This window comes from Oncorhynchus clarkii, chromosome 4, assembly GCF_045791955.1.
Source record: "Oncorhynchus clarkii lewisi isolate Uvic-CL-2024 chromosome 4, UVic_Ocla_1.0, whole genome shotgun sequence".
NCBI lineage: Eukaryota > Metazoa > Chordata > Actinopteri > Salmoniformes > Salmonidae > Oncorhynchus > Oncorhynchus clarkii.
The window spans coordinates 7706873-7727702 of record NC_092150.1 but is presented as its reverse complement, the minus strand read 5'-3'; the positions used below and the strand labels follow the sequence as shown (position 1 = coordinate 7727702).

The 20830-nt window shown below is 40.9% G+C and overlaps 1 protein-coding gene across 1 annotated transcript; it reads right to left on the bottom strand.

Annotated features, from left to right (window-relative positions):
- Nucleotides 1-1299: 1299 nt before the first annotated feature.
- Nucleotides 1300-19024, bottom strand: LOC139406362 (secretory carrier-associated membrane protein 5-like). Its single transcript, XM_071148885.1, has 7 exons — nt 18808-19024; nt 17785-17863; nt 17342-17461; nt 15595-15751; nt 15034-15135; nt 14408-14525; nt 1300-3962 (listed from the first exon to the last, which is right to left on the bottom strand). Exons 2-7 carry the CDS (start codon nt 17789-17791, stop codon nt 3765-3767), a joined length of 702 nt encoding a protein of 233 aa, XP_071004986.1. The 5' UTR covers nt 17792-17863; nt 18808-19024; the 3' UTR covers nt 1300-3764.
- Nucleotides 19025-20830: the final 1806 nt, after the last annotated feature.

Below are 20830 nucleotides of genomic sequence, written 5' to 3'. Positions count from 1 at the left end.
ATGCTGCGAAGCAACATGCATGACCCAAAAACCATATGGAATACTGCTGTCTGTCAAACGGACTGCAGTTCTGGTCTCCTAGGATGTGTCTGAAATGGCACCCTATTCCATTCAGTTAAGACCAGGTTAGCGTCTCAAATTGCTTCCTATTCCCTATACAGTGCGTCAGAAGTAGTTCACTACATAGGGAATAGGGTGCCATTATCAGACCAGATAACAGAGCATTGTATTGGTAAGCTTGGACACAGCTGTGTTTAACATCAATAAACCAAAACATACTGTTGTGTCCCTTATGTACACGACATTGGCACACGGTCTGGTCTGACTCACAAATTCACCAGAACCACACCTGTTGACTGACTACAATCAGAAACGTTGTTTTGTTCTGTTGCACGTACAGTGAAGAACCAAGGCTTCTGTCAACCTAACAGAGCATGTTACTACAGACGGACACGGTAAAGGATTGTAGCCTGGTTTAACCAGATTGGAAGATGCGCTCACCACTGTTTCGCTATCAACGGTGAAATGTATTGACATCAGGAGATCAGATGCCAGGCTAAAGGGATTATAGTCTACTGGACTAGATACCGAATACAATGTTATTTTACTGGTGCAATATTATTAACAATCCCATTTTTATAATCCGCAGATATATATCTTTACAAACGTGCCCTATTCTGCTCTTACTGGCAAGGGCACATGCTATTTAAGCGAGGCCAATGTACAGTATATAAACTGAGGTTTATCATTTTATAGTTACAAGTTGATCTGTAAATTCATGTTTTATATCGCTCCAGTGTGTTTAAGTGAATACAGCGAGCACGGAGTCGAAAATTCTGGTTTGAGCAAAAAAATATATCATATATTATTCAATGATGAGAATAAAACCCATTAGAAGCCTTTTATACACCAACAACTGTGGAGAGACAGAAAGAGCAGAGCTGCATATACACTCACATACCTTCTAGAACATATACTCTGCCTCACATACCTTCTAGAACATATACACTCTGCCTCACATACCTTCTAGAACATATACTCTGCCTCACATACCTTCTAGAACATATACACTCTGCCTCACATACCTTCTAGAACATATACTCTGCCTCACATACCTTCTAGAACATATACACTCTGCCTCACATACCTTCTAGAACATATACACTCTGCCTCACATACCTTCTAGAACATATACACTCTGCCTCACATACCTTCTAGAACATATACACTCTGCCTCACATACCTTCTAGAACATATACACTCTGCCTCACATACCTTCTAGAATTTATACAGGAAAAGTACAACAACAACAACAAAAGTTTTGAGAAATATTTAAAATAAAATCATATTGAACATCATCACACAATCAGACAAGACAATTCACTGTTTTTTTTTTTTTTTTTTTTTTTTTTTAAATATCTGGCATTCATGTACACATCTTCACATTTGTTTCAAGTCTAATATTGTATTACACATTTTTGTAATATCCATCTTTTACATTTTCAGAGTTAACTTTCTTGAGACTAAAACATTTTCCACTCCAGTCAAATGTAGCTATGCGGTAGTTCCATCTCTAAATGAAAACATCGATACTCATAAAGGCTACAGTTATTTTCTTCCCGTTTCAGTTCATAAAATGAGATGTTTGTATAAACAATTTTCAATATTTTCTATATATACCATAATCACATCTATACTCATGTACTAACGTTGACAGCCACATTTTATGTTTTCACTTGTAAAGGTTAAACTCCACCATTACCCAGCAGGCAAAACTGTTTGAAATGATGTCACGATGACATCATTACAACCAGATTTGCCCCCTGGGTAATGTAGTCTTTTTTTTATTTATTTTTTATTTAAAGCATTTGCTTCACAGGGTTCACTTTAGGATTAGTGAGAGGATTGACCAATGGGAATAAACATTCATAACATCTAACATCTGTCCATCTACAAATAGCAAATACTATATCTTCAATGGGGAATTAAGACTACGTTTTGTAAATCTTCCAGTGTTTCCATCATTCCCTTCTGCCCCCTATAGACAGAACTATCTGCCCCCTATAGACAGAACTATCTGCCCCCTATAGACATAACTATCTGCCCCCTATAGACAGAACTATCTGCCCCCCTATAGACAGAACTATCTGCCCCCTATAGACAGAACTATCTGCCCCCTATAGACAGAACTATCTGCCCCCTTATAGACAGAACTATCTGCCCCTTTACAGACGGAACGATTTTAGTTTCACATAGTCTAAATTCTTAACTGGGTTACAGTAGTCATAGACTTATCTGGAATGTTCCATCCTATACATAAGACCTTAACACTGTGCATGTGTGCTTAAATTGGTTGTTATGATTAAACATCTATTAATTATTTCACTTATAGTCAACAGAATAACATGCTCGCTCAAAACACACTCCCCACAACCTGAAATAAATCTGAAAATGTCGAGGAATTTAACACCTCTAATATGGCTAATGTTGATGACGCCAACAGAACGTCTGGTATTTCTACTGTAGACAGACTAACATGTAGCTATTAGCCATCTAGCAACTAGCTAAGATCTAAAAAAACAAGATGAATACAATAAAGTCATTTTATGACTAAAACAAAGTAGATGTCTATTCCTGAGAATCTAAGTGATACAAAATCAAAATTCAACATGGACAAAATTGTGATAATCCTTTTTTTAAATAGGATTACATTCGATCTTTCTGCATTTTTGTCATGTCCATGTGGCAAAACTGCATCCTTGACAATAATACAGTACTGCAAAAACAAGTATAAACTGTTTTTCAAAAACATGACAGAACATCACAAGCCTACCCCCACTAGGTCCCTGTGTGGATCAGTTGGTAGAGCAGGGCATTTGCAATGCCAGGGTTGTGGGTTCAAATCCCACGGGGGACAAGTACAAACATAAAGTACAAAAAAATGTATGCTCACTATTGTAAGTTGCTCTGGATAAGAGCGTCAAGTCAAATGTACTAAAACTAATATATCTTTTTTGAAACGTTGCAATGGCTCTAGTAAGACAGTGTTGGGTTCTTCAATTCAAAGCTAATGAGCATTACAGGGCAGTGCAAGTGTCTGTCTGGCACATGGAAGCAGAGAAATTAATCTTGTGTGTGCGTAATATGTTATTACTATGTGTAATAACTATGTGCATGGTTGGAGTGCTGGTCCATGTTAGGAGATAGGTGTTCCGAGTTCTGTAAAATTATTATTCCTTACATTTAGGAAAAACCTTTTGAAGCAAAATCAAAACAGTATGACACATTTTAATATATACAGTGGGGAGAACAAATATTTGATACACTGGCGATTTTGCAGGTTTTCCTACTTACAAAGCATGTAGAGGTCTATAATTTTTTATCAAATTAATTACTTAAAAATCATACAATGTGATTTTCTGGATTTTTGTTTTAGATTCCGTCTCTCACAGTTGAAGTGTACCTATGATAAAAAATTATAGACCTCTACATGCTTTGTAAGTAGAAAAACCTGCAAAATCGGCAGTGTATCAAATACTTGTTCTCCCCACTGTATATGTTTTTGTTATCTAAGAATTATCTGAATGTAATCGTGAATTGTGGTTCTCATTTGATGATCATCCCTTTTCATCTCCCCAGTCTGTCCCTCACCTAGCCTGGGAGGCTCGGTTTCTGCTCTCATAACAACTGACGCGAGATCAGAAACAGACTGTCACCCTGGCTATTCCTCACCCCTTCTCTCCCACCCTCTCCTCCTCCCTGTCCTACATGCCCGGGTCGTCATAATTGTAGGTGGGTGCCTGTGAGTACTGGGGCTGTTGCTGCTGCATGGCTCCCTGCGCCACCCCCACGGCGGCCTGCTGCGCTGCCTGCTGGACGTGAGGGTTCTTCCAGGCCCCGGTGGTCCACTCCTCCTGGGCTTTACTCATACTGCCCCCAGTGCCACGGTACATGTTGTGCACCTGGAGAGAGAGTCAGGGAGACGGTGTTAGCGTGAGTTGTATTACTGTAGCACAAACAGAGGACACAATAAAGAGTACTGTCTTTGCTCATGTTGTGCCTGGTGCTACAACACATGTTGTCCCTGGTGTTACAGTACATGTTGTCCCTGGTGTTACGGTACATGTTGTCCCTGGTGTTACGGTACATGTTGTCCCTGGTGTTACGGTACATGTTGTCCCTGGTGTTACGGTACATGTTGTCCCTGGTGTTATGGTACATGTTGTCCCTGGTGTTACGGTACATGTTGTCCCTGGTGTTACGGTACATGTTGTCCCTGGTGCTACAACACATGTTGTCCCTGCTACGGTACATGATGTCCCTGGTGTTACGGTACATTCTGTCCCTGGTGTTACGGTACATGATGTCCCTGGTGTTACGGTACATGTTGTGCCTGGTGTTACAGTACATGTTGTGCCTGGTGTTACAGTACATGTTATGCCTGGTGCGATGGTACATGATATCCCTGGTGTTATGGTACATGTTGTCCCTGGTGTTACGGTACATGTTGTCCCTGGTGTTACGGTACATGTTGTCCCTGGTGTTACGGTACATGTTGTCCCTGGTGTTACGGTACATGTTGTCCCTGGTGTTACGGTACATGTTGTCCCTGGTGTTACGGTACATGATGTCCCTGGTGTTACGGTACATGTTGTCCCTGGTGTTACGGTACATGTTGTCCCTGGTGTTACGGTACATGTTGTCCCTGGTGCTACGGTACATGTTGTCCCTGGTGTTACGGTACATGTTGTCCCTGGTGTTACGGTACATGTTGTCCCTAGTGTTACGGTACATGTTGTCCTGGTGTTACGGTACATGATGTCCCTGGTGTTACGGTATATGTTGTCCCTGGTGCTACGGTACATGATGTCCCTGGTGTTACGGTACATGTTGTCCCTGGTGCTACGGTACATGTTGTCCCTGGTGTTACGGTACATGTTGTCCCTGGTGTTACGGTACATGTTGTCCCTGGTGCTATACCTATTTACCCTTATTCAGGTGCAAAACTTTCACTGGGGATGGGGGGATGGGGGGGCATGTCCCCCTCACATTCTGAAATTGCATTTTTGTCCCCCGTAGTTTTATCATAGGAATGTGATACAAAATGAGGCAGCGGTGTGCTTTAGGACCATGCGGACGCCTCCGAGCTGTTGGGTAGGCTGTCCCCCCTCACTTCTAAAACCAAAGTTGCGCCCCCTGCCCTTATTTACCAGGTAAGTTGTTGTGCACCTGAAGAGAGAGACAGACTGAGAGACAGTGTGAGAGAGAGATTTATAGAGTACTGGTCCGGTGCCACAGTACATGAAGCAACACAAACATAGGCATAGACACATGCACACACACACACACACACACGCACACACACACGCACGCACGCACACACACACACACACACACAAAAGTACACATGGATTTTGTACTGTAGATATGTGGTAGTGGCCTGAGGGCACACAGTGTGTTGTGAAATTAATGGGGATCCATAATAAACCCCAGGAAGAATAGCTGCTGCCTTGGCAGGAACTAATGGGGATCCATAATAAACCCCAGGAAGAATAGCTGCTGCCTTGGCAGGAACTAATGGGGATCCATAATAAACCCCAGGAAGAGTAGCTGCTGCCTTGGCAGGAACTAATGGGGATCCATAATAAACCCCAGGAAGAGTAGCTGCTGCCTTGGCAGGAACTAATGGGGATCCGTGTGCTTCCTGGAGAGAGTCAGGGAGAGATTGAGATGGTGTTTGAGATATATTTATATTACCCTAAGTAAAACACAGTACAGGCCATATATATTACTTGTCCATCAACTATGTAGTCGACAAGTCAGGGATATTTCTGAAATATTTGTTACTCTTTTATATTTAGGGAATCTATTGGTCTCCCGAGTGGTGCAGTGGTCTAAGGCACTGCATCTCGGTGCTAGAGGTGTAGCTACAGTCCCTGGTTCAATTCCAGGCTGTATCACACCCGGCTGCGATTGGGAGTCCCTTAGGGCTGCGCACAATCGGCCGGGGTAGGCCGTCATTGTAAATAAGGATTTGTTCTTAACTGACTTGCCTAGTTAAATAAAAGTACACTCTTTTTTTTTTTACAGGGATATTAATTAACATTTCAGTGTTCACATCAATGAAGGGTAAATGTGCCTGAGTTAGCAGAAGAGATCATATTCACCCGCCTGTAGTACCTGAGATGTGAGTCATATTACAGCCAAAGTCAAACTAAAGCTTGTAAGAAAGAAATACGGTCTTTGCTGTAAATTAGATCCGGGCCTGAATACATAGTGTCGACAGTAGGAGTGCTGATCTAGGATCAGATCCCTCCTGTCCATTTCCTGTCTTATTCATTCTGATATAAAAGGCTAAACTGATCCTAGATCAGCACTCCTCTACTCTAAGACACTTTATGAATGTGGGCCCTGATCTCCTGTTACTATAGCAGCCCATCAAGTTGTTGTCCTCTTCAGGTCAAAGACACTAAAGGATGCAGAGAGATCTGATCTCCTGTTATTATAGCAGCCCATCAAGTTGTTGTCCTCTTCAGGTCAAAGACACTAAAGGATGCAGAGAGATCTGATCTCCTGTTATTATAGCAAGTTGTTGTCCTCTTCAGGTTAAAGACACGAAAGCTATATTTCCTGGAGAACGTACACCAAGAAAATATGGTCAGAAAGATAAGATGATACAATTGTGGGTTTGTCTTGACAGTTTGCTATTGCCTCAACAGACAAGAGCAGTACTAGAAGTACGGTAGTAGTGAGGAGAAACTGTTTTTTTTCAGCTGAATCATATGTTGGAAGTTTACATACACCTTGGCCAAATACATTTAAACATTTATTCTAGTAAATATTCTCTGTCTTAGGTCAGTTAGGATCACCACTTTATTTTAAGAATGTGAAATGTCAGAATAATAGTAGAGAGAATGATTTATTTCAGCTTTTATTTCTTTCGTCACATTCCCAGTGGGTTTACATACACTCAATTAATATTTGGTAGCATTGGCCTTAAATTGTTTAACTTGAGTCAAATGTTTTAGGTAGCTTTCCACAAGGTTCCCACAATAAGTTGGGTGAATTTTGGCCCATTCCTCCTGACAGAGCTGGTGTAACTGAGTCAGGTTCGTAGCCCTCCTCGCTTGCACACGCTTTTTCAGTTCTGCCCACACATTTTCTATGGGATTGAGGTCAGGGATTTGTGATGGCAACTCCAATACCTTGACTTTGCTGTCCTTAAGCCATTTTGACACAACTCTGGAAGTATGCTTGGGGTCATTGTCCATTTGGAAGACCCATTTGCGGCCAAGCTTTAATTTCCTGACTGATGTCTTGAGATGTTGTTTCAATGTATCCACATAATTTTCATTGCTATTTTGAAGTGCACCCCCGTGCTTCACGGTTGGGATGGTGTTCTTCGGCTTGCAAGCCTCCCCCTTTTTCCTCCAAACATAACTATGGTCATTATGGCCAAACAGTTCTATGTTTGTTTCATCAGACCAGAGGACATTTCTCCAAAAAGTATGATCTTTGTCCCCATGTGCAGTTGCAAACCTTAGTCTGGCTTTTTTATGGAGGTTTTGGAGCAGTGGCTTCTTCCTTGCTGAGCGGGCTTTCAGGTTATGTTGATATAGGACTCATTTTACTGGTGGATATAGATACTTGTGTACCTGTTTCCTAAGTCATGACGGCTGCGTGGTCCCATGGTGTTTATACTTGCGTACTATTGTTTGTACAGATGAACGTGGTACCTTGAAAATTGCTCCCAAGGATGAACCATACTTGTTTTTCTGAGATCTTGGCTGATTTCTTTTGATTTTCCCATGATGTCAAGCAAAGAGGCACTGAGTTTGAAGGTAGGCCTTGAAATACATCCACAGGTACACCTACAATTGACTCAAATGATGTCAATTAGCCTATCAGAAGCTTCTAAAGCCATGACATAATTTTCTGGAATTTTCCAAGCTGTTTAAAGGCACAGTCAACTTAGTGTATGTAAACTTCTGACCCACTGGAATTGAGATACAGTAAATTATAAGTGAAATAATCTGTCTGTAAACAATTGTTGGAAAAATGACTTGTGTCATGCACAAAAGCACAAAGTAGATGTCCTAACCGACTTGCCAAAACTATAGTTTGTTAACAAGAAATTTGTGGAGTGGTTGAAAAACGAGTTTTAATGACTCCAACCTAAGTGTATGTAAACTTCCGACTTCAACTGTTTCTACAGAAACCACACTGCACATATTGCAAGAGTCCATTATACTCTAGTCAGAGTGAGAAACGTGTTGCTAGGGTCCATTATACTCTAGTCAGAATGAGAAACGTGTTGCTAAAGTCCATTATACTCTAGTCAGAGTGAAAAACGTGTTGCTAGAGTCCATTATACTCTAGTCAGAATGAGAAACGTGTTGCTAGAGTCCATTATACTCTAGTCAGAGTGAGAAACGTGTGGCCAAAGTCCATTATACTCTAGTCAGAGTGAGAAACGTGTGGCCAAAGTCCATTATACTCTAGTCAGAATGAGAAACGTGTTGCTAGAGTCCATTATACTCTAGTCAGAGTGAGAAACGTGTGGCCAAAGTCCATTATACTCTAGTCAGAGTGAGAAACGTGTGGCCAAAGTCCATTATACTCTAGTCAGAATGAGAAACGTGTTGCTAGAGTCCATTATACTCTAGTCAGAGTGAGAAACGTGTTGCTAGAGTCCATTATACTCTAGTCAGAGTGAGAAACGTGTGGCCAAAGTCCATTATACTCTAGTCAGAATGAGAAACGTGTTGCTAGAGTCCATTATACTCTAGTCAGAATGAGAAACGTGTTGCTAGAGTCCATTATACTCTAGTCAGAATGAGAAACGTGTTGCTAGAGTCCATTATACTCTAGTCAGAATGAGAAACGTGTTGCTAGAGTCCATTATACTCTAGTCAGAGTGAGAAACGTGTTAATAGAGTCCATTATACTCTAGTCAGAATGAGAAACGTGTTGCTAGAGTCCATTATACTCTAGTCAGAGTGAGAAACGTGTTAATAGAGTCCATTATACTCTAGTCAGAATGAGAAACGTGTTGCTAGAGTCCATTATACTCTAGTCAGAATGAGAAACGTGTTGCTAGAGTCCATTATACTCTAGTCAGAATGAGAAACGTGTTGCTAGAGTCCATTATACTCTAGTCAGAGTGAGAAACGTGTTAATAGAGTCCATTATACTCTAGTCAGAATGAGAAACGTGTTGCTAGAGTCCATTATACTCTAGTCAGAATGAGAAACGTGTTGCTAGAGTCCATTATACTCTAGTCAGAATGAGAAACGTGTTGCTAGAGTCCATTATACTCTAGTCAGAGTGAGAAACGTGTGGCCAAAGTCCATTATACTCTAGTCAGAATGAGAAACGTGTTGCTAGAGTCCATTATACTCTAGTCAGAGTGAGAAACGTGTTGCTAAAATCCCTTATATTCTAGTCAGAGTGAGAAATGTGCAAGTCAGGGCTTTAGAGTAAAGTGTGGAAGTTATGGTAGAACATTACAAGATTATGTTTTAATATTATTTTATGTATCAAATACTTTGATTAGTACTCTCTGATCTGTGTCTGTGGGACTGAGTTGGGCCACTTCTATTGAATGATTAGTGTATGTGAAAGGCTGGCCTGTCTGCCAGGGCCAGGTGAACCGTCCAGTTTCTCTCTCACATGCAGATGAACACTGGACTTGTGAGGAGGATCCAGTGTCCCATTGTTGCATTAGTATCTGTGTGTTATTAAGGAGTGCCAAGCTGAGAAGATGACCCTGTATAAACAAGCAGTAAAATGACCTAGAGACAGAAACCTGGCGACATGTAAATCTTGCTGTTTGTTACTTGATAACACAATGTACCTTCGTATAATTCTACACATCTGTTGATTGTCATGAACATTCAGGAGGATGTACTTTGCTATGAAGAGCTGTAACCTAAATCTGCTGGTGGGTTCTCAGCGATCCCCTCCGGATGATTGTTGACCAGCTCCATTATTGCTGTGTGTTTGTATGTTTGACTGTACGTTTGTTTTTACTCCATGTGTAACTCTGTGTTGTTGTTTGTGTCACACTGCTTTGCTTTATCTTGGACAGGACGCAGTTGTAAATGAGAACTTGTTCTCAATTGGCCTACCTGGTTAAATAAAGGTGTTCTCAACTGGCCTACCTGGTTAAATAAAGGTGTTCCCAACTGGCCTACCTGGTTAAATAAAGGTGTTCTCAACTGGCCTCCCTGGTTAAATAAAGGTGTTCTCAACTGGCCTCCCTGGTTAAATAAAGGTGTTCTCAACTGGCCTCCCTGGTTAAATAAAGGTGTTCTCAACTGGCCTACCTGGTTAAATAAAGGTGTTCTCAACTGGCCTCCCTGGTTAAATAAAGGTGTTCTCAACTGGCCTCCCTGGTTAAATAAAGGTGTTCTCAACTGGCCTCCCTGGTTAAATAAAGGTGTTCTCAACTGGCCTACCTGGTTAAATAAAGGTGTTCTCAACTGGCCTCCCTGGTTAAATAAAGGTGTTCTCAACTGGCCTCCCTGGTTAAATAAAGGTGTTCTCAACTGGCCTCCCTGGTTAAATAAAGGTGTTCTCAACTGGCCTCCCTGGTTAAATAAAGGTGTTCTCAACTGGCCTACCTGGTTAAATAAAGGTGTTCTCAACTGGCCTCCCTGGTTAAATAAAGGTGTTCTCAACTGGCCTCCCTGGTTAAATAAAGGTGTTCTCAACTGGCCTACCTGGTTAAATAAAGGTGTTCTCAACTGGCCTCCCTGGTTAAATAAAGGTGTTCTCAACTGGCCTCCCTGGTTAAATAAAGGTGTTCTCAACTGGCCTACCTGGTTAAATAAAGGTGTTCTCAACTGGCCTCCCTGGTTAAATAAAGGTGTTCTCAACTAGCCTACCTGGTTAAATAAATGTGTTCTCAACTAGCCTACCTGGTTAAATAAATGTGTTCTCAACTAGCCTACCTGGTTAAATAAAGGTGTTCTCAACTGGCCTACCTGGTTAAATAAATGTGTTCTCAACTGGCCTACCTGGTTAAATAAAGGTGTTCTCAACTGGCGTACCTGGTTAAATAAAGGTGTTCTCAATTGGCCTACCTGGTTAAATAAAGGTGTTCTCAACTGGCCTACCTGGTTAAATAAAGGTGTTCTCAACTGGCCTACCTGGTTAAATAAAGGTGTTCCCAATTGGCCTACCTGGTTAAATAAAGGTGTTCTCAATTGGCCTACCTGGTTAAATAAAGGTGTTCTCAACTGGCCTACCTGGTTAAATAAAGGTGTTCTCAACTGGCCTACCTGGTTAAATAAAGGTGTTCTCAATTGGCCTACCTGGTTAAATAAAGGTGTTCTCAATTGGCCTACCTGGTTAAATAAAGGTGTTCTCAACTGGCCTACCTGGTTAAATAAAGGTGTTCTCAATTGGCCTACCTGGTTAAATAAAGGTGTTCTCAACTGGCCTACCTGGTTAAATAAATGTGTTCTCAACTGGCCTACCTGGTTAAATAAAGGTGTTCTCAACTGGCCTACCTGGTTAAATAAAGGTGTTCTTAACTGGTCTACCTGGTTAAATAAAGGTGTTCTCAATTGGCCTACCTGGTTAAATAAAGGTGTTCTCAACTAGCCTACCTGGTTAAATAAAGGTGTTCTCAACTGGCCTACCTGGTTAAATAAAGGTGTTCTCAACTAGCCTACCTGGTTAAATAAAGGTGTTCTCAACTAGCCTACCTGGTTAAATAAAGGTGTTCTCAACTAGCCTACCTGGTTAAATAAAGGTGTTCTCAACTAGCCTACCTGGTTAAATAAAGGTGTTCTCAACTGGCCTACCTGGTTAAATAAAGGTGTTCTCAACTGGCCTACCTGGTTAAATAAAGGTGTTCTCAACTAGCCTACCTGGTTAAATAAAGGTGTTCTCAACTAGCCTACCTGGTTAAATAAAGGTGTTCTCAACTAGCCTACCTGGTTAAATAAAGGTGTTCTCAACTAGCCTCCCTGGTTAAATAAAGGTGTTCTCAACTAGCCTACCTGGTTAAATAAAGGTGTTCTCAACTGGCCTACCTGGTTAAATAAAGGTGTTCTCAACTGGCCTACCTGGTTAAATAAAGGTGTTCTCAACTAGCCTACCTGGTTAAATAAAGGTGTTCTCAACTAGCCTCCCTGGTTAAATAAAGGTGTTCTCAACTGGCCTACCTGGTTAAATAAAGGTGTTCTCAACTGGCCTACCTGGTTAAATAAAGGTGTTCTCAACTGGCCTACCTGGTTAAATAAAGGTGTTCTCAACTGGCCTACCTGGTTAAATAAAGGTGTTCTCAACTGGCCTACCTGGTTAAATAAAGGTGTTCTCAACTGGCCTACCTGGTTAAATAAATGTGTTCTCAACTGGCCTCCCTGGTTAAATAAAGGTGTTCTCAACTGGCCTACCTGGTTAAATAAAGGTGTTCTCAACTGGCCTACCTGGTTAAATAAAGGTGTTCTCAACTGGCCTACCTGGTTAAATAAAGGTGTTCTCAACTGGCCTACCTGGTTAAATAAAGGTGTTCTCAACTAGCCTACCTGGTTAAATAAAGGTGTTCTCAACTGGCCTACCTGGTTAAATAAAGGTGTTCTCAACTGGCCTACCTGGTTAAATAAAGGTGTTCTCAACTAGCCTCCCTGGTTAAATAAAGGTGTTCTCAACTGGCCTACCTGGTTAAATAAAGGTGTTCCCAACTGGCCTACCTGGTTAAATAAAGGTGTTCCCAACTGGCCTACCTGGTTAAATAAAGGTGTTCTCAACTGGCCTCCCTGGTTAAATAAAGGTGTTCTCAACTGGCCTACCTGGTTAAATAAAGGTGTTCTCAACTGGCCTACCTGGTTAAATAAAGGTGTTCTCAACTGGCCTCCCTGGTTAAATAAAGGTGTTCTCAACTAGCCTACCTGGCTAAATAAAGGTGTTCTCAACTGGCCTCCCTGGTTAAATAAAGGTGTTCTCAACTGGCCTCCCTGGTTAAATAAAGGTGTTCTCAACTAGCCTACCTGGTTAAATAAAGGTGTTCTCAACTAGCCTACCTGGTTAAATAAAGGTGTTCTCAACTGGCCTACCTGGTTAAATAAAGGTGTTCTCAACTGGCCTACCTGGTTAAATAAAGGTGTTCTCAATTGGCCTACCTGGTTAAATAAAGGTGTTCTCAACTGGCCTACCTGGTTAAATAAAGGTGTTCTCAACTGGCCTACCTGGTTAAATAAAGGTGTTCTCAACTAGCCTACCTGGTTAAATAAAGGTGTTCTCAACTAGCCTACCTGGTTAAATAAAGGTGTTCTCAACTGGCCTACCTGGCTAAATAAAGGTGTTCTCAACTAGCCTACCTGGTTAAATAAAGGTGTTCTCAACTAGCCTACCTGGTTAAATAAAGGTGTTCTCAACTGGCCTACCTGGTTAAATAAAGGTGTTCACAACTAGCCTACCTGGTTAAATAAAGGTGTTCTCAACTGGCCTACCTGGTTAAATAAAGGTGTTCTCAACTAGCCTACCTGGTTAAATAAAGGTGTTCTCAACTGGCCTACCTGGTTAAATAAAGGTGTTCTCAACTGGCCTACCTGGTTAAATAAAGGTGTTCTCAACTGGCCTACCTGGTTAAATAAAGGTGTTCTCAACTGGCCTACCTGGTTAAATAAAGGTGTTCTCAACTAGCCTACCTGGTTAAATAAAGGTGTTCTCAACTGGCCTACCTGGTTAAATAAAGGTGTTCACAACTAGCCTACCTGGTTAAATAAAGGTGTTCTCAACTGGCCTACCTGGTTAAATAAAGGTGTTCTCAACTAGCCTACCTGGTTAAATAAAGGTGTTCTCAACTAGCCTACCTGGTTAAATAAAGGTGTTCTCAACTGGCCTACCTGGTTAAATAAAGGTGTTCTCAACTGGCCTACCTGGTTAAATAAAGGTGTTCAACTAGCCTACCTGGTTAAATAAAGGTGTTCTCAACTGGCCTACCTGGTTAAATAAAGGTGTTCTCAACTGGCCTACCTGGTTAAATAAAGGTGTTCAACTAGCCTACCTGGTTAAATAAAGGTGTTCAACTGGCCTACCTGGTTAAATAAAGGTGTTCAACTAGCCTACCTGGTTAAATAAAGGTGTTCTCAACTGGCCTACCTGGTTAAATAAAGGTGTTCAACTAGCCTACCTGGTTAAATAAAGGTGTTCTCAACTAGCCTACCTGGTTAAATAAAGGTGTTCTCAACTGGCCTACCTGGTTAAATAAAGGTGTTCAACTGGCCTACCTGGTTAAATAAAGGTGATTTTTGTTGTTGTTGTTGTTGTAATAATTAAATAATAAAGTTTGATTGTTTTGAAGAAATCTAAAAGTCTCTCTCCTTTAGACAGAAGGATTCCACAACAAAGTGAAAATGTATGTAGCACACACACACATATAGTACTATGGTACCTTGGTGAGCCCGGTGAAGGAGAGGACAGCCATGGCAGTGAACATGATGGTGGGGATCAGCATGACTACAGCGGAGCCTATATTGGTGCTGAAGAAGGTGATGGTAGCCAGCCAGCCACTGGAGGAAGGAAAGAGGAAGAAAACCACAGCAAGTCCACGCCTGTTCTAAAGGCAGGCTTTCTCTAATGATAACAATACTATCAGCTGTTAGGCCTACGGACGAAAATCAGGTCAATCAATCAAGCAAATCAATCAAACTGTATAGCCCTTTTTTTACATCAACAGTGGTCACAAAGTGCTTTACAGTAACCCGATCTAGAACCCCAAAGAGCAAGGAGAAGTGGCAAGGCAACTATGGAGGAACCTTTCCCTAGAAGGATGTAACCTTGAGCGGAACCAGACTCAGAGGCGACTGGAGGGCCATACTATCAAAGCCAATGGGCGTGACTCTCCCACAAATAAAAAAAAACATTGGTGTTTTTTCAGGCTTTTTCCAAGTAAAAAAAAAAAAAAAAAAAAAAAACATGACATTTTGGCCATCAATGGCCTTCATCAGACTGAACCTAGAAGGAAGAAACCTTGAGAGGAACCAGATTCCCGAGAGGACACCCAGGCTCCATCCTTACCAGACGCCCCAGCCTGGAATGCCTATACACTGGATGATGCTGATCACCACCTGGGCCATGAACACGAAGAAGAACGCCATGAAGTTGAACGAGCTGTCAGTCCTACAAGGGGGGGGGGGGGAGAGAAGTAAATCCAATCAGAAATCCAGGATTTAACCTAGACAGTGGAGGCTGCTGAGGGGAGAGAACGGCTCATAATAATGGCTGGAACAGAGCAAATGGAATGGCATCCAACACCTGGAAACCATGGAAACCATGTGTTTGATGTATGTGATACCATTCCACTGATTCCACTCCAGTCATTACCACCACGAGACCGTCCTCCCCAATTAAGTTATCACCAACCTCCTGTAACCACTGTATATCTGGGGGGGAAAAGCCTTAAGAAAGGGTTTACTCACGTCTCTCTGCCTCATCTAATGTAACACGGGCTGCGTTCAGTAAGTCAGAACGGTGTTCCAACGTTTAATTCAACAAAGACAGTACTGAACGACCAAAACGTTGGCGAATGTTAAAACATACTGAACGCACCCCAGATGTCAGAAAGAAGGATGTACTTACTTGAAGGCCTTGTAGATGGGTCTGAACCAGCACACGTAGGAGCAGGGGGTGAACAGGATGAGCCACAGAATAGCCATGCCAAAGTTAGTGGCTCCGCCCCCGCCGCACATCCATGCCAGGCAGCCAATCAGATTGACCGCCAAGGTGGCACTGTTGACTGTAATGATCACAGATGGTCAAAAAAGGCTAAATAATGATATTAACGGTGGACCTTGCCTTATTTACAATGCAGTAGCATTGGTCATGCTTTTAACATTTTATTTATTTAACCATTCAGGTCAATTAAAAACAAATTCATATTTACAATGATGGCCTGGTGTTCATTAGGGCATGCAACGGTAATGGAGAATGAGGGTGTCTGATTGGACAAGTCCAGGTCGTCCCTCTCTGTTTCAGTCTGTTTTCAACGGTTTGGTGCCAAATAAACAGGACCGTCATGTTACTGTTTTCCCATTTCCTGTTAGTACAATTACATTGTCTGGGACGCGGACCTTGTGTAATTAAAGTACAACAGCACCGTCTGTTATTGGATGATTAATCTAGCAAAGTAAAGTTTAATTGGTTGCTTCAGATTTGTATGAGAGTTTGCAGAGACAGTAAAGGTAACTTTATGATTTTGTATCTTCGGTATAGGGGAGAGATCTCTATGGTCTGTGTCCCAAATATAAATATTGAATGATATAGAAAATATGCTGTAATTTATATGATTTGTATTAAAAAAACACAAAATTAAAAAGCTATCTATTCAACACACAATACAGTGACTACTAGGCTAAAGGGCACAAACTAATGATAAACTATTGGGATTATTTATAACATATATGTCACAGGACTTACTTATACAATCCCCAACCTGAGTGATAATGCAAATGAAATGAAAATGATAATGAAAGGTATACGATCATACATCTATAAAGATTACCATGAAACTATTAGCTGCAGTTTCAGCTCTTGTTGTCAAGCCAACGGTATAGATGGGAGGCTTTGAACTAGCGGATGTTGATTTAGATGAAAAACCATGTCAAGTAACAATTCTTGTCTGGATGCCTGAAAGTCTTATTAAAGAGCTTCAAACCAGCTACACCCGCCTTCCTGCTATACCTGTGTTTGTTTCCCATAATGCTTTGGGTGACGTTAAAAGTCATCTGAAAAGAAAGGCCAAACAGTAGCAGTAGCACTTAACAGCTTGCCGTTATGACGTCACTCAAGCAATCTACACAATAAATACGCAAAGGGCTTGGTTAGAATGGGCCGGTGCTGCCCGGTACAGCACCAGAACCTCTAATCTTCTACTGCTTGAGTACCGACCAACTCTTGTAGAATATTAGCTCTAATACTTGATGACTAAAACCCAGTTTAACCAAGTTCAGAACTAGAAAGCATTCTCGATGGAAAAAATTGTGTATAAGGCTTGCTTAATCTGTCTGGGAAACCCTATTTAGTGTACTACTTTTGACCGGGACCCATAGGGTCAAAAGTAGTGCACTAAATAGGGAATAGGGTGCCATTTGGAAGACATCCTGTGGTTAGAGACTGAGTCATCTGTGTCGGTTTCCCAGACAGAACCCTATGGGTCCTGGCCAAAAGTAGTGCACTAAATAGGGAATAGGGTGCCATTTGGAAGACATCCTGTGGTTAGAGACTGAGTCATCTGTGTCGGTTTCCCAGACAGAACTCTATGGGTCCTGGCCAAAAGTAGTGCACTAAATAGGGAATAGGGTACCACGTGGGATACCAACACACTCACAGATCCATAGGTAGTAGAGCTTCTTGCAGATGGAGCGGTGTACATCTGGGATCTCATTGAAGTCCTGATAGAAACACGGCTTCAGAGGGATGAAGCCTGGCAGGGGAGGGAAATTGTTTTCTGTGGGGGATAAAAGGAAGAGGCTCAGAATTTAACTTACTTAGTTAGTCAAATCTTGAATTAAAAACAAAAATCCAAGATAAAATATTAAAGTTAAAAGTATAAGAATTCAACCTGATCAACACACAAGTTATATTAAAACAGTCAGGTTACACATTGTGTGCTATAATTGCATGATAGTAAAATGCTTATTAGCTACTTACTACTAATGACTTATATATCTTATAAAAGAGTAGCATGATTCAATATTCAATACAGAAATCACACTCTACAAAATATTCCCACTACTATACCATCCTTGTATGTATAAAGACTGTTCTTACCTGCCATTACAATTTGATATTTTCCTCCAGTTGGAAATAAATATAATTCAGACTAAAACTCAACACCTTAGAAATTATCCTGAAAAGAATATTACATTGTATCAATATTTCAGCAAAGAAAAGTATAATTTTATGATCATAAACACCATAACTGCCTTCATATTATTCCAAGCAACAAACCGGCATGTAGGCTATCGGTAAGAAATATGAAAAACCTTGAGCGCCCAATGAATGCGTCGGTTAACAGTGAAATTACGCCAAAACCGACTCTCCCTCCCAGTGTGCTTTGCGCTCGTAGCCTTTATAACCCACCGCCCCCGCACCTACAATATGGGATTACAATGTAACATGTTAGGTCGATTATGCATAATATTATATGGCTACAAACCCTCCATTCTGATAGCCTCCTGAATACGGCCATTGTTGTCAGTGAGATATACATTGTAGACTGCATAAAATAATCTGTCATTTATTTTTATAAAGTTTGACAGTGTGATGATGGATATTTATGATATTTGCAGCTACCGTTCAAACACTCATAGGTTGAGGGTGTTTGGATGAAGGGCATTTTCCCAGCATACATTTTTGCACCAAATGGGCCTATACCACCAGACTGATAACAAACGATGTTATGAGAGTACAAATCAATGCAACATTTTACGTTTCTCCGATGTTGTTATTCATTTTAAAGGATGGGCAGGATGCAAGATTCCGCTGTATGTAATGCTACAACGGCATCGTGATGAGCACTACTGTCAATGGAGAAAGGGGCGCCCTTCAGATGAGTAACCGTAGTAGAGACCTAGCCTACGACACGATGGAGTATTTTCAGCAGGACTCAATAAACAAGTCAAACGATTGTACCATTCCTGCCGCAGGATTATTCTACATTCTATTAATGCACGGACCATTTAGTAAATCTATAATTCTCCCAATCGTGTAATTGAAACAGAATGAGTGAATGAAATGAAATGTAAATAAAACGGTATGGATTCGTTACTTTGGAAAGGATCTATCGCTTACCTCTTTTTTTTCTTCCAAAACCAGGAATGCTGTTACTATGCAACGTTCTTCAATTGCATTATATGACGATATTCTTTATGAAACACAACACACGCTGGTGAAATTAAAACGAGAGACATAAATTCTATATTCGATTAAAATCTGCAAAAACCAAACGAGAGTTTGGGGGTAGAAAGCTATTCCGTGACGTCACGTTTCTCCTCTCTCTTTACGCACATACCCGTCCTACTAGGAAATGGTTTGAGGAAACGGAATCGTTGCTGGACAGAACTGTCCAACAAGAAAACTGCTTACTAGCGGTATTTCACTCTCACTATCTTAAAGGAAAGGTTCACCCATTTTCAATGTTATATTGTTTTTGTGCATCTCCGAGTGATGCTCTATTGATTCCCTGGGTAGTTTCATGTTTTCATGTGTGTCTAATTTATTGGCGTTCAAGCAGGTAGAAATTCGTCCGGTATGATGTAGCACTGTGATAAAGTATCTCTCGCTACACTGAAAGTTCATTGGAATAGTACTTTTAGATCGCGAAAACATCTATCATTCCTGTCACTGATGTCAGATTTCAATACTGGCCGATGTCATAACTCGGAAGGATGTCTTCTCTCGAATGAGCCATTGATCATATTTTTTTTGCGATATTCCTACCTAGAGAAATCTAGCACATTTGTCCTATTTGTCTACCAGAGATATTATCCAAAGAAGATGGGAATCTAATGAATAAAGAAAGTTGTAACGCCCCGCCCAGCAGACAGTCGACCAATCGTGTTCACGTTGTCATGCTACGTAACGCGGTTGTAAGCTTTTCGTCAAGCAATGCCTTCTCAATATCAGTATATTTGTCGAATAACGTGCCTATTTTCCTCGAAAGTACGTAATGTCACGATTCCAAAACTAAATGATATCACACATAGTAAGTTAATTATCTCACATCTCGGAAAATATTTGTAATGTTAACTTCTTGTTGACGAAATTCGTGATAATGTTTTTTTTTTGCTAGCGCTCAATAGCCTCCCATTCATCCTTGAAGGAGAGCGCCCCTTGTCCCAGAATCACACATAATGCACCGCGCGGCCCTTTGACGTGGTATGGGAAACGTTTCCCATCTCCTCAGAAGTGTATCTGCTGTTGCGAATGATCTGCAGTTTGAACACGGTGAGATTGTAGTCCTAAATTGATAGTGCAGTTTGTTTAGGCGATGTTACTTTAGCTACTTTACATGCTGATATTGCAAAAACAAAACATATTGTTTTCACATATTAGCGTTAAGCCTGCACTACTATAGTTTAAAATGTAGATGATAGCTGTTGAGGCGCATAATATGCTATAATTCTCTTTCTTTCTCTCTCTCATTTATATACAGTACCAGTCAAAAGTTTGGACACACCTACTCATTCCAGGGTTGTTCTTTATTTGGACTATTTTCTACATTGTAGAATAATAGTGAAGACATCAAAACGATGAAATAACACATATGGAATCATGTAGTAACCATTTTTTTTTAAACAAATCAAAATATATTTTATTTTTGAGATTCTTCAAAGTAGACATCCTTTGCCTTGATGACAGCTTTGCAAACTCTTGGCATTCTCTCAACCAGCTTCACGAGGTCACCTGGAATGCATTTCAACTAACATGTGTGCCTTGTTAAAAGTTAATTTGTAGAATTTCTTATCTTCTTAATGCGTTTGAGCCAATCAGTTGTGTTGTGACAAGGTTGGTGTGGTATACAGAAGATAGCCCTATTTGGTAAAAGACCAAGTCCATATTATGGCAAGTACAACTCAAATAAGCAAAGAGAAACGACAGTCCATCATTACTTTAAGACATGAAGGTCAGTCAATTTGGAAAATTTCTAAAACTTTGTAAGTTTCTTCAGATGCAGTCGCAAAAACCATCAAGCGCTATGATGAAACTGGCTCTCATGAGGACCACCACAGGAAATGAAGACCCAGAGTTACCTATTCTGCAGAGGACACATTCATTAGAGTTAACTGCACCTCAGATTGCAGCCCAAATAAAT

What these genes read in the sequence shown, in the direction of transcription:
- LOC139406362 (XM_071148885.1), bottom strand. An exon ending in GCTCTACTACCTATGGATCT is followed by an intron (nt 15,752 to 17,341) that starts GTGAGTGTGTTG and finishes TGATCATTACAG; the next exon opens with TCAACAGTGCCACCTTGGCG. An exon ending in CCCATCTACAAGGCCTTCAA is followed by an intron (nt 15,136 to 15,594) that starts GTAAGTACATCC and finishes CCCCCCTTGTAG; the next exon opens with GACTGACAGCTCGTTCAACT.